The sequence below is a fragment of the Manduca sexta genome, chromosome 14 (assembly GCF_014839805.1).
Source record: "Manduca sexta isolate Smith_Timp_Sample1 chromosome 14, JHU_Msex_v1.0, whole genome shotgun sequence".
In the NCBI taxonomy this organism is placed as follows: domain Eukaryota; kingdom Metazoa; phylum Arthropoda; class Insecta; order Lepidoptera; family Sphingidae; genus Manduca; species Manduca sexta.
In genome coordinates this window covers 8,546,001-8,558,656 of record NC_051128.1, presented here as the reverse complement: position 1 = coordinate 8,558,656, position 12,656 = coordinate 8,546,001, and the positions used below count along the sequence as shown (strand labels likewise).

Below are 12,656 nucleotides of genomic sequence, written 5' to 3'. Positions count from 1 at the left end.
CTTATTTTTGTACTAATGTTAGCTGTATCAAATTAATTGTTTAATTCAATACTCACAGAGAACATCCCGTCGATAAGTTCAGTGACATGCTCGTCTCTGAGCGATGTTGTTCTTGCGATCTCGACTAAGGACCGCAGCATCTCGCTGAGTTCGCCTTTGTCGATGACGCCGTTGCGATCATTGTCACACATGTCGAAGATGATGCGAAGCTTGTCATCTGTCGCGCCGCGGGAGAATAGCACTACCGTGTCTAAGAACTCCTGAATTTGAGAAATCATGGTATTTGAGTATTTAATTTTGTCTGTCATAAATGTCATCAATAAGATGTATTTAGAAATGGTCGGGTTTGTTGCTAGAGGTTTAAAAATCCATAATAATAATAATATCAGCCCCGTATTATATACTGTCCCATTGTTGGGCACGGGCCTCCTCTACTACTGAGAGGGATTAGGCCTTAGTCCACCACGCTGGCCTAGTGCGGATTGGTAGACTTCACACACCCTCGAAAATTCCTATAGAAAATTTCTCAGGTATGAAATGTGTGTCCTTGGGATTTGGACCTGCGGACATTCGTCTCCACAGTCCGTTCCACAACCAACTAGGCTATAACCGCTTCAAAAGTCTATACTCTTTCTAAAATATTTTTTTAGTAATTAACGTGGTTATAAGATAATGTACTTTATTTGCCTTGGTTATTATGTATATTCAATTTCATATGAAAATAAATTTGTTCGCCAAGCTCTATGAAACAAGCGTCAACCTTTTTTTTTTTTTTGGTTTCGCGGAGAAAGTCCCTTATTACTACCGCCCAGCCTTCGTGGGGGGCGACTGAGCGGTTATGCTGGAGTAACCGTGCCTTACGGCCCGGCGTTGAGCCGCCCGGATTTGATGGTGACCTTCGGGCGACCGCCGGGCCGAGTCCCTAACCCTATATACAACTTAACCTATGCACGGCCTGCCAGCTAAAACTCCGCGGTGGCCCTCTTCGGCGCATTAGGGACGGCCGCGGGCTTCCTCTGACGTTGAAGTGTCTAGTCTGCGACCGCAGCCGCCCCTGCGCGGTGCCGCCTTGCGGCCCGTCTCCTATGGGGGGGGGGGGGGCTCAGATGCCCCCGCGCACTGAAGGACGCCCTCGGCGTCTACGGCAGTGTGAGGCCAACAGCACACTGCCGTCCATCCCGGGGGTCAACCGAAAGATGTGCAAAAATGCACAAAAATGCACTAGGGCGGACAGCCCCCTGGTGCCCGCCGACGACCCCCTTCGTGGCCCCTATTAGTCGCCTCTTACGACAGGCCGGGGATACCGTGGTGGAATTCTCCAAATGCCCCCATTCCACAGGGCGGGAGACGCCGGTCAGTCGTCCACCACTACAGATCACCATTTTGTTTTTATATAAAAGAGAATAATATTACCTGGAATGAGATCCTGCCATCGCCGTCCTTGTCTACAATGTTGAACATCTTTTTGACAAACACTGCATCCGCTTTCATTCCAAGAGCGCTTGCGAATTCACTTTTCGATAACGAGGTTCTCATTACTATTGACTGAAATAAAAAAAAATAAAAATTATAATCAGAATTTTTTCTTTTCAGGCAATTTTAGTTTTACATATGAAGTGTGGTATATCTTGCATAGCACTAATAGAAAATTGAATTACTAATGCATACTAGATGACATAATAGGAGATTAATTACAAATGCATACAGAATCTTCATTAAAAGCTTTTATATAGTCTTAACTAGGTTCTTACGATTTCATTCGAAAAATACCTCAGGATCAGCATCTTCATTTCTTCTTCGTTTCTCACCAGGAGCCAGCCCGAATGTGATCGCGTAAGCTTCTCTGAAGAAATGTTCTAATTTGCGTTGTCGCCGTTCTCTTGTTTCTGCCGTCGCAAGAATATGTTCACGAGGACTCTGAAATTAAATTAATTTATATTTTTTATCGAGCCAGTAGGTTTTATTTTATGGTTATGGCTAAAATAAATCGAAAATTATTAATGGACGTGGCATGTGTATAATTTTAATATTCATTTTAAAGCCATTGTTATTCTAAAATGAAAAAATAAAATGTATAAAGGTATTTTTTACCTGACTGAGATTCAATGCCTTCTTGTGTTGAGCTAAGAACGTGTCTAACTTGACGAGGAACTTGCGTCGTGAAGCGACGGAATCGACTTCAAGAACGAGGTCGTGTTCTCTCGGTGCCCGGATTAACACCAGAGGGCGTTTGTTGTGACGACCTTCCTGAAATGATCATAATCGTCAATAACTTTAGTTTTAAGTTTTAAATTCATCATTAAGAATTGGTGTCAATCTGTTGATATTCTCAAAATAACTAAATTCAGTTCCAACAGGCCGGCATAATTGTGTCGATTGCTGAGAGGTAATCATCTCTCGTCAGTCGTCATTCTATTGGAACCCACTCCATTTACCATCACGTGCAGTTTGGCGTGCTCGTTTAAAAAAATAAAAATGGCGGACTCCTATGAACTAACCTGACTCTCAAGAACAGTGAGTTGATCAGTATGCTCCAGCGGTACAGTTCTCAGTTTATCTCCTTTCCGATCAGTGACATGTAGGGACGGCTCCGGTCCAAGACGCAGCTTCACTAATCTTTTGTGGGATGCGTGTACCCACTCGCGACACACCATCTTGTCTACTGAACCTGGAATACGATAAAGATATTCAGGCCCTATAAATACAATTTAGTAATAATTGTACGGAAAGATCTATTTTAAGGCGTGTTTTAAGATGGCAGCTAGCATTTAAACAATTTCTTAATATTGACGTCTATTCATACTTATTCGTAATAGAGAGTTGTTGGTTTTAGTATAGAAAGTGAGAACGATTGAATATTGATTCTTTTGAAAGTGTAGTTTTAGGAAATTGAAAAGGTTAACTATTCCAAGAGTTCTGTTCTGTGGCAAAAAAAGGCTAAGTTTTCTATATCGTCCAGCTGTTAACCTTTGTACTGTGCGTTCTTGAGGTGTTCTTGTTGTATCTTGAGGCGCCTCCTGCGGCTGTTCTGCAATTTAACGACACCGTACGCTGCGCCTGCGCACAAGATCGGGACGAACGCCAGAATCAGGCATGTGTAGATGTACGCGAACTCGTTGCCCTGGGGATAATACATTATATTAAGTACAAAATACAAATCGATTTTACCTATTTATTATGATATGTACATAAAAATAATTTTAGATACCTTACCTCGAAATAATCATATCCTTTTAGGTACTTGCAGGGGGGCAGCTTAGATGCGTTCAGCTGGTACGGCTGTGGGCAGGGGTCCCCTGCCTGCCAGTGGAACACGTCACGCTGTATGTCGTTGGGCCCAATATCTGTACTGTTCACTATTATATCCCACAGGGTAATCTTGCGGAGCTCCGCAATTTCTTCAGGGGTGAATATTCTGTATAAAAATAAATGAGATAGTTAAGACAGGTTGATTTTATTTAATGCACGAAATATCGCCTCGTCTTATGTAAGGCATTGCGCAGACGCTATTATGTTGTTGATAATAAGATATTAAAATGATACTGACATTCGATTAACAGTAAACTTTGTTATTGAGTGCAGTAAAATTACGTTTGTAACGACTTACCCATTTTTATCGTTTTCAAACCAGAATCTGTCGGCATCTCTGATTCTTGTGAACTGGTCGATAATGATGGCTCTGAATAATTCCCCTGGATGTCCGGTTGACTCTAGCATGCCACCTGCAGATATTTTATTTAGTTCAGTTTCTCACTTTTTTTTAAACATGAATATAAATCGGGGACGCTTTTATTGATTTAGTTTTTGATAAATTATGAAGTTGTTATAAAAAGAAAACGTAACATACACTCACCGATATATACATCTATATTATCTAACTCTCCGTTGTAAATTTGTATGAAGTTTTGCAGAAGATCCGGATTGTTCTCGAAAAGTTCTGGATTGATTTCATTGAAAGTTTTCACTTTTGGCAAGCCAAAATATTCTCTGGAATTGAAAAATTTTACTTAAATAAATATATTATTAACAAAATTTACAAATTAAAGTTCTTCACGTTTTAATTACTAAAATATAGGAACACCATTAAATAAAGAAAAATCAGTTTTGATGTCTAAAATTATTACAAAATCCAATAGAAACCCTAATAACCATTTACCTGGCAGTGTTATAATCAGGTAATCCATTATCTCTTCCTCTCATGATATTCAGTGCACCGAGATCTCTTCTAGAAAATTCCATTGGTCCGAACAGATTGTCTCTCACGTCAGAACAGAGCAGCGCGTCTTCACGTTCCGACAGTTGTGACGCCATGCCCATGAGCACTTCTTCTACTGGCACTTGTGACATTACGTCCTGTTGATAAAATATACTGGTAACACGGTTGTTTTCGTTATCAATTTTTTTTTTATTATACAGGATAATTTTGATATTACGTTACTAGATGAAACTACATACTTATGTATCTTCTTGAAAATTTTAATACAATTTTTTTTTATTAATGTGTATTATTTTGGCATTACATTACTAAATGAAACCAAAAAACCAAAGACGAGTGTGTGCTTTTATCTATTTACGCAATGTCAAAATTACCATGTATAATATATTTTTTTATTTGTGATATTTTAAATTCTCATATAGGTGCATTATAAAATATAATTTTAATACTTGCTGTTCGTTTTTTCCATTTTTTTGCACCTTGCGTCAGATTGAATTTAAGCTAAGCTAAATAACATTGTAGCTCTAACTAATTGATACTTTATCATGATCAAAAGGAGATCTATGTCTAAAGTGATCAGTGAAAGATGCACTTACATTGCCATCCCACCAAGTCTGGCACAGTCTGATAGCATCATGTCCTCCAGGAGCCTTGCCATATCTGCAGTGTTTGTCCCTCAGTAGTATGGCTGGCGGGACCAGCGTGTGTCCGAAGCGAAAAGCGGCTACAGCGAACTCATGTGTCACACCCGGCGCTACCTCTGGGCGGTACCCTTCGTAAGGTGGGAGAGGTACCCCCAAGAACGCTGGTACGTATTCGTAAAGAATTATGTTCTAGAACAATGACGATATGATTATGACATTTTTATCCATGATTATAGACATCGGTTATTTTAAATATTATAGAGAACGGAGACGACGTAGTTGATGACTATAAAATACATTAGGTAAATGCAAAGGGCATTTATCTAGTATAGACTGGCTCGTGGCTTTGTGCTCATTGAAATCGGTTTTTTAACCTTTAATATAACCTTTAATATAACCTTTTCTCCTGTTTACGCTTCTTCCGTACCAAAATTCCACAATTTGAATGGTTTAGTCATAAAAGCGTGACCGTCAGACGGAGTCACTTTCGTATTTATAATAAGTAAAGTTAATCTTATTTTAAAAATGATTTGCGTACATACATTGACGTATATTTTACCGAGTACATATATATCGATACATACATTCAGTAACAGAGCACAACATTTTAGATCTACTTGAAAATGAATGCTAACCGTATATATCGATGCATACATACATTTAGTAACAGGGTGCAACATGTTGGATATGGTTAAAAGTAATGCTAACCTGCAGACTAGCGATGACGATCCTCCTGGCGCGCTGGAAGAGCTGCTCGTCGCTCCAGTCGGGGTGCTGGCGGTGCGCGCGCCGCGCCAGCTCGTTGTGCCAGCGCAGCAGTACGATGCCGAACGTCACCAGCGCCGGGTTCTGGTTCGTGCGCGGGTCGCCCAGCACTGCGCAACGCAAACATCACCTTATACACTGCCGAGGAGTCAGATACAGACTGTTTCCAACTGGGGGAAGTTCAGAAGTGTCTATCGTGTGGATAAACATTATACACTTCCGACAAGTTCGATATAAGCCGCTTCCAACTGGCCTCTGGGAGTCTGTGGGGGGAGTTCAGAAGTGTCCATCGTGTAGCTAAACATTATACATTGCCGACAACTTCGATACAAACCGCTTCCAACTAGTTTGTGGGAGTCTGTGAGGGAGTTTAGAAGTGTCTATCGTGTGACTAGTTGATGATGAAAATAGTAACATAAATACTTTAACAAATCAAAAGATCTTATTTAATTTTTTTGATAAAAGTCTATACATTATAATATATTATAATGTGTATATAATATATACACGTACTTTTGAAATAAAACTATTTTTCAGTTTTATCGGGGATATTATAATTTTCTCCCGATCTTTCTAAGACTTTGCAGCCTCATGTTTACGGAATTTCTACCATTCGCAAAAACATAAAAAAATATTTTACATGTATTACATACTTCAGACTTTTATTGCAATAGACATTAACATTGTATCTAACAATCATCAATTAACGACATAATTATCATATTTTAATTAAACATGTTACTTAACAGCTTGTATTAATCCTTTTAATACAATGTTAATATAATAGTAAATTATATTACGATACAATGTAAATATGAATATTATAATAAATACATTCAAACTTTATGATCGTTTTCTTCCGATGCATAACGCTAAATCACCATAACAATTGCAATACATTTACATTTCCAAACACGCAATTTCGCAGCGCTACACAATTGTATGCAAAATTTCAACTCGAAGCCAATAACCCCTTGTAAGTTGTTCTGGTTAATGCGAGATTGTATCATTTATATGCCGGACTTGTGGTATACATGTGGCTTATGGATGAAGTGTTCACACCTATTATAGCTTTACTTTGATATTTCGTTGATTTCTAATAATCGTGTATTTAAAGTGTAAAAGTAGCAATAAGTGAATGTAATCGTTTTATTACGTCGTTGTGAAGGGAGAAATTTATATTGATAATTTTATAGGCTATAAAAAATTATACGTAGTGAAGATTTAACCATGGTTAGGGTTCCGTATATTATAGGGGAAATGTACCCATCGGATTTTGCCAAGTCTATCTGTTTGTTGGAGTGTTAAAGCTTTAAGATTCATATTTGCAGTTTCGTCATGTCCGACAGTAACAGTAATTTTATTTAATAAGTTACTGAGAAATATAGAAGTTTTTTTTTTATTGCTTTGAATGACGAGACGAGCTTGCAGTTCGCTTGACGGTAAGCGATACAACCGCCCATAAACAGTAGAAACACCATCCAACACCTTGAATTACAAAGTATTGTTTGGTATTCCACTGCGCAAGCCATTCTGAGACGTGAGATTTTAAGTCTCATTATGTCCAGTAGTTACACTGGCTACACAATGTCCTTCGAACCGGAAAACAACAGTGACTACACACTGCTGCTTGGCGGCAGAAATAGACATTGTGGTGGTACCTACCCAGGCGGACTCTCACATATGAGAGATCTATCACAAGTAAATTTCGAATTTCGGTTCGATTATATTTTTAATTTAAGATGCATATTTTAAAATTTAGTCACTCGGAGACATAATCGAATCCGCAAACACTTCGAGGTATGCGGTTCTCAGGCTATGACTCAACATTTATATATGAATCATACTTATGCATAAATATCATTACTGTTTTATAAAGTGGTTATTATTTTATATTCAATTTTATAAAATGTACATCTTTTAAAAGCCAGCGACAAAAATTATAATATTATATTTCCGTTAAATATACTACCGGATAATATGGGTTTGCATTTTTATTATGGCAACTTATTTTAAAGAGACCTAAAATATAGTAAGAAGATAAGTATATTAATTATAATAAGAATTGTAGCGGCGTGTATAGGTTACCACCATGGTAGAGGAACAGATGGTTGCGTTTCTCTATGGAAGAGTTTTCTAGTCAAGCAGATGTTGCCTGTGGTATATATACTGCGCTCGCGCAAATTCTGCAGTCGCAAGTGTGATTATTAGGCATTATTTCATAATTGTTAATATTCATCTTGCTGTTCCAGTGATGTTTACGAGATGGGGTTGTATACACTAATTATACCGCCACATAGTAATATACAAAACTACAATAATATTATTAAAATTACGCGAGACATATTAAATTAGTCGAAAGTAACACGGTTTTACTCAGGTCGAAACTGGAAGTACCCACTTAGTAGGTCGAAAGTGGTCGGCGATTCCAACTACATAGTGTGTGAGTAAAACCGTGTTACTTTCGAATAAAACTATAATATAATTACTTCCAGCAAACTCACAGAATAGTCGTTCAGGGCTGAGCATCCTCATGTAGTGCGGCACCGGGTTGTTGAAGAGCGGCACGCGTTTCGTGTTCCGCAGCGGCATCCCGCCCTCACTCGACATGCTGCCGTTCTGTAATAGTTTGTTTACGTTACAACTACTGATAACATTTATATACTGTATAATAAAGAAGTTGTATATTTTCTTAACTTTAAATGCAATGTAATATAATATACGGGTATTTAAGAAGATTTAACGATATTGTAATGACTTGTGGTGGGTCTCTCATATGTGAGAGTCCGCCTGGGTAGGTACCACCGCAATGTCTATTTCTGCTGCTAAGCAGCAGTTTGTAGTCACTGTTGTGTTCCTGTTTGAAGGGCATTGTAGCTAGTGTAACTACTGGACATAATAAAGTCTTAATATGTCACGTTTTAGTATGGCGAGCGCAGTGGAATACCAAACAATACTTTGGAATCCAAGTGGTTGGGTATTTCTACTGTTTATAGGCGGTCATATCGCTTACCATCAGGCGAACGGCAAGCTCGTTTCGTCATTCCCAGCAATAAAAAAAAAACAAACAGTATATATAACGTCTTTCTTTACAAACAAGGCTTCCATATAGATAATATTAAAATCAAGTTATAAATGATGAGGATTAGTTAAAATCTAAGTTTACTTTGAGTATGATTGTGCATTATCCATCATACGTCGATATAAAATATTAAATATATTAGCTACGGATCTAGAAAATTTTGACGATATTGAAACGTAACCAAATATTGAATGTGGAATCTCTACAAGCAATATCTCTACGCATTCACGCTGTAACTTATTGACAAATATATGTTTATAGCCAACAAAAATCCATTTCCTTTATTTGTAATCAAACATCATCAATCGATTTTAACTACCAATAATTAGTATGGATAATCGAAATATTCATGAACAAATATTTAAATTTTGTACAATAATTGCCCAAGACATTCAAGAACGAAGATAATCCGAGTACGAAGCATATCTTCGCCCATCACTAACGTAACTAGAGCGTGATGTTAATGATAATTATACTCAAGTTCACATATTAATACGATGCGTTGTGAGTTAAAAATATTTCAACGAATGGCTAATTTATATGCAAACGCACATAAATTGAAACCTCGATCAACCTCATTTAAATGGGAACATGTTGGAAGAGTCGTGTATTTTATCATCAACTAACTTTTGCTCACGGCTTCTCCCACGAGGAGATCGGGTAGTGACCAATATTAAAAAACTCATCTACGCTCTTTGTTAGCGTTCCAACTTACTACGAAGTCAATTTAATCGATATTGGTCGAGGCATGAAAATGTAACAGACAGAAGACTTTTATAATATTAGTGATAGACTTGCTGTAATTAATTGACCATGCCATGTAGTATAAAATTATTCAAAAACGTAAGAGCAGCTAGTAGTAGGTAGGTATAGGAAAGTACGTAAAGATGCAGGCGTGGCTGCTGGGTGGCACCTGAAATGACCTCATTGCATTCACCCACGCCTCGCTGGTGCTGTACACGAAGCTGCCGTCGATCCATGACGTCATTTGGTTTATCTGTAACAATCAATAAATAACTTGGTTTAGGTTACGCCATCGACTAAGTGATCTTAATTTGTAGTTAATCATTTTCATTTGTATAATTCTTTATTAGTAGCTTGAAAGACTTGCTGAAATTTTAATTGGTTGGAACATTCTCTTTACTCTATTATGTTTCGAATTAGTAATAGCAATACGCGTTTTTTGTACTAAGCATGAATTCATTGATTTGATTGAATACCATTAAAGTTTTTACAACGTGCTAATTGAAGTCGAAACATATTACCGTCTAATAATTAGCTGTGAAGCAATCAGAGCTATAATTACAAAGTCTTAGAGATAAGGCGTGCGTGTGTTTACGACTAACCTAAAAAAACGTATGAAAATTCATTAAGCCTAGTTCATAATGGAGATCCGAGACATTGCGAAGTTTTTAAACAGTATCAAACTAAAGGCGCGGCAATTAAACGCAAATTAGCATTCCTGAATGCTATTATTTGTTTAAGGCAATGCTCGATCTCTCGACCATAGGGACATATTAGTAGAATTGCGATAAGTACATTCGTGCGATGGGTGTATCTGGGTTATGCTCTACCATTAAGTTTTATTGAACGGAATTCAGCCTTCGACGAACACGGTTTGCGACTATTTTGTATTGCATTTAAAATATTTTGTAATTGGAATTTTTCGGTGCGAAAGCCTAGAGACATTGTCAAATTGTTAATTAATAATATCGTTTAAAAATAGAAATATCGTTTCAACATAAATTTATGAAAAACAAAATTCATTTTTCATTTTTATATTCAAATTCATTTATAACATTGCAATGAGGATACCTAATCCAAATCAAGTCTGCAAAAAGAACATCGATACTCACAAAGTCAAGAAACTTACTTAAAACTTCATAGTTTTAAGTATGAAGTTTTAAGAAAGAAAAGGTCATCCTTTTAAGATAAAACTTTGATATCATTGTAATTATAACGCGGATGCCCATATTTAAAAGCATATTATTTAATTAACCTTATTGTAAATGGGGTTCCTTATGAGACGATTGTGCTTTACAAAAGTATAGTTATTAATAGTGAATGGAACAATAAAGCGCAAGCAATGCGTCTCATTAGCGGATCTAGATGGATCGACGCCACCGATTAACTGAACGCTAATGGACACTAAGTCGCTCGAGCTTTTACGAGGCTGATAAGATCGTTTAAAACCACAGAGAATTATAAAAGTCGAACGGAAGGTGCGGGTTCTTAAAAGTCGAGATGTCTTCTTAAACGTGACGTAAAGGTTGTCTGAAAGTCGATGGATGAACATATTTTGTAAGGTTATCTCTCTGAGTTCATTGGTCATGATTACGTATCAACAAAAAGAGCTTTAGATGATTTTTTTTATATATTTGATTTTTTTCGTTGCTATGTAAAACATAAAGTTTATATAGAAAATGAAAATAAAAAAGGTGGGTAGACGTTTTTGTTAAATTTTATATCTAACTCTACGTTGTTTTTATTATAGGAATAAAATATCTAAACCATTTACCTGTTCCCTAGGGCTATTAGGGCTCTGTCCCGTAGTGCGATCGTAAGCTGCCCTTAGAAAGGGCATGTACTTGGCGCCTTCGCAGTCAGGGTCATACATGTGGTCACATTTGTCCACTGGGATGCGATGGTGCTCGATGGGGCAACCGGACTCCGACGCCATCACTATTTCCCCTGTGACCACTTGCCCTGTGGAAGTAATTTGTGTATGTTGCTAAGGATCGTACATAAGAAGATGAAGGTCATATATAATTAAAGATGGACTGAAAGATAAATAAATATTATATAAATAGACAGTAAAAACCGAGGCTAAAAATAGAGTTTTTAAATAAAGACTTAATTGCGAAGAGGTTATGTAAAAAAATCAAGACAATAAATGTCAAGTGCAGGTTTGAATCTTACCGAAAAACGCAAGTAATGCAGTCCTGTTAGCCAAGGAGGGTAACCCGTCCTGCCCCCTCATGAAGATCTTGGAGAGCGTTCTGGCGCCTGGACGATCGGCTCCAGCCATCATATAGACCCCATCGGCGTATGATGCAGGCGTTTTACGAGTGAGGCGACTACCTGAGGTTGGAAATGTATTCAGTGAAGTTCCGAAGGGATGATTTAATTTTATTAGTACCATTGTTAGGCATGAATGCTTTATTAATGCGTAATATACAATATGATATTACTTTATGCAATTGCTTATTTGAAGATAATGATTATTAATCGTTTCAGATAATTAGATAAAAAAAAATCTTTTATTATTTCTGTTATTACAAAATCAATTTAGAGTTACAGAATATAAATCTAAAGAGAATAAATCGTGTTTCCTTTATCATTCTTCATAGTTCGAGTAATTACCAGAGGTATTTTAATGGTGTTATGCACGTATTAGAAATAGTCTAATATAAAATCAATCATTGTCACAAAATTTATAAATGCCAATCGATCATACACACGATTGGTTGTGGTGCAATAACTGACCGATGTGTGGCACGTATTAAACAAACATGAACGTATTTCATAAGATTTACGTCAAGTATACGTATTAATAACCTTAAATTTTGAACTCTGGTATATTTATTATATTCTAGTATGTTTAGTGGAAATCTAGAATAAAATTTTATAGGAGTGTTTTGACCCGCTGCAGGAACAAATACCCTCTTTACCTCGAAAGCGGTCTTAACTAATACTTAAACAAGTTTTTGTGGAACCACAGTTTCACTATGACAGGTTTCTTAAAAATGTCACTTGGACTCTAATATAAATGGAAACTTCTGTTTTAGGTACATAAAATTTTTTAATAATTTGTACGTACCGGAATTTAGGTTAGACATAAAAAGTCATAAATAGATTTATGTTAATCATAAATTAAAACGAACATCTTTATTAATTTATGGGTGTTACTGATGATAAGAAAATGTCCTACTGCTGTGCTATCGATTGG

At 37.0% G+C, this 12,656-nt stretch overlaps 1 protein-coding gene across 3 annotated transcripts in view; it reads right to left on the bottom strand.

Annotated features, from left to right (window-relative positions):
* Positions 1-12,656, bottom strand: part of LOC115447638 (dual oxidase) — a 50,911-nt gene that overhangs the window by 6,398 nt on the left and 31,857 nt on the right. The window contains exons 4-19 of one of the 3 annotated variants that reach the window (XM_030174802.2): positions 11,627-11,788; positions 11,226-11,413; positions 9,621-9,704; positions 8,130-8,244; positions 5,569-5,735; positions 4,813-5,049; positions 4,157-4,353; positions 3,854-3,987; positions 3,608-3,722; positions 3,214-3,415; positions 2,968-3,121; positions 2,499-2,668; positions 2,092-2,247; positions 1,771-1,917; positions 1,414-1,545; positions 57-260 (exon numbers count right to left, since the gene is read on the bottom strand). In XM_030174802.2, the coding sequence (XP_030030662.1) occupies positions 57-260; positions 1,414-1,545; positions 1,771-1,917; positions 2,092-2,247; positions 2,499-2,668; positions 2,968-3,121; positions 3,214-3,415; positions 3,608-3,722; positions 3,854-3,987; positions 4,157-4,353; positions 4,813-5,049; positions 5,569-5,735; positions 8,130-8,244; positions 9,621-9,704; positions 11,226-11,413; positions 11,627-11,788 (2,564 nt within the window). Of the gene's footprint in view, positions 1-56; positions 261-1,413; positions 1,546-1,770; positions 1,918-2,091; positions 2,248-2,498; positions 2,669-2,967; positions 3,122-3,213; positions 3,416-3,607; positions 3,723-3,853; positions 3,988-4,156; positions 4,354-4,812; positions 5,050-5,568; positions 5,736-8,129; positions 8,245-9,588; positions 9,705-11,225; positions 11,414-11,626; positions 11,789-12,656 lie in introns of those variants that run through there. The other 2 variants (XM_030174803.2, XM_030174804.2) reach the window with 2 other exon arrangements.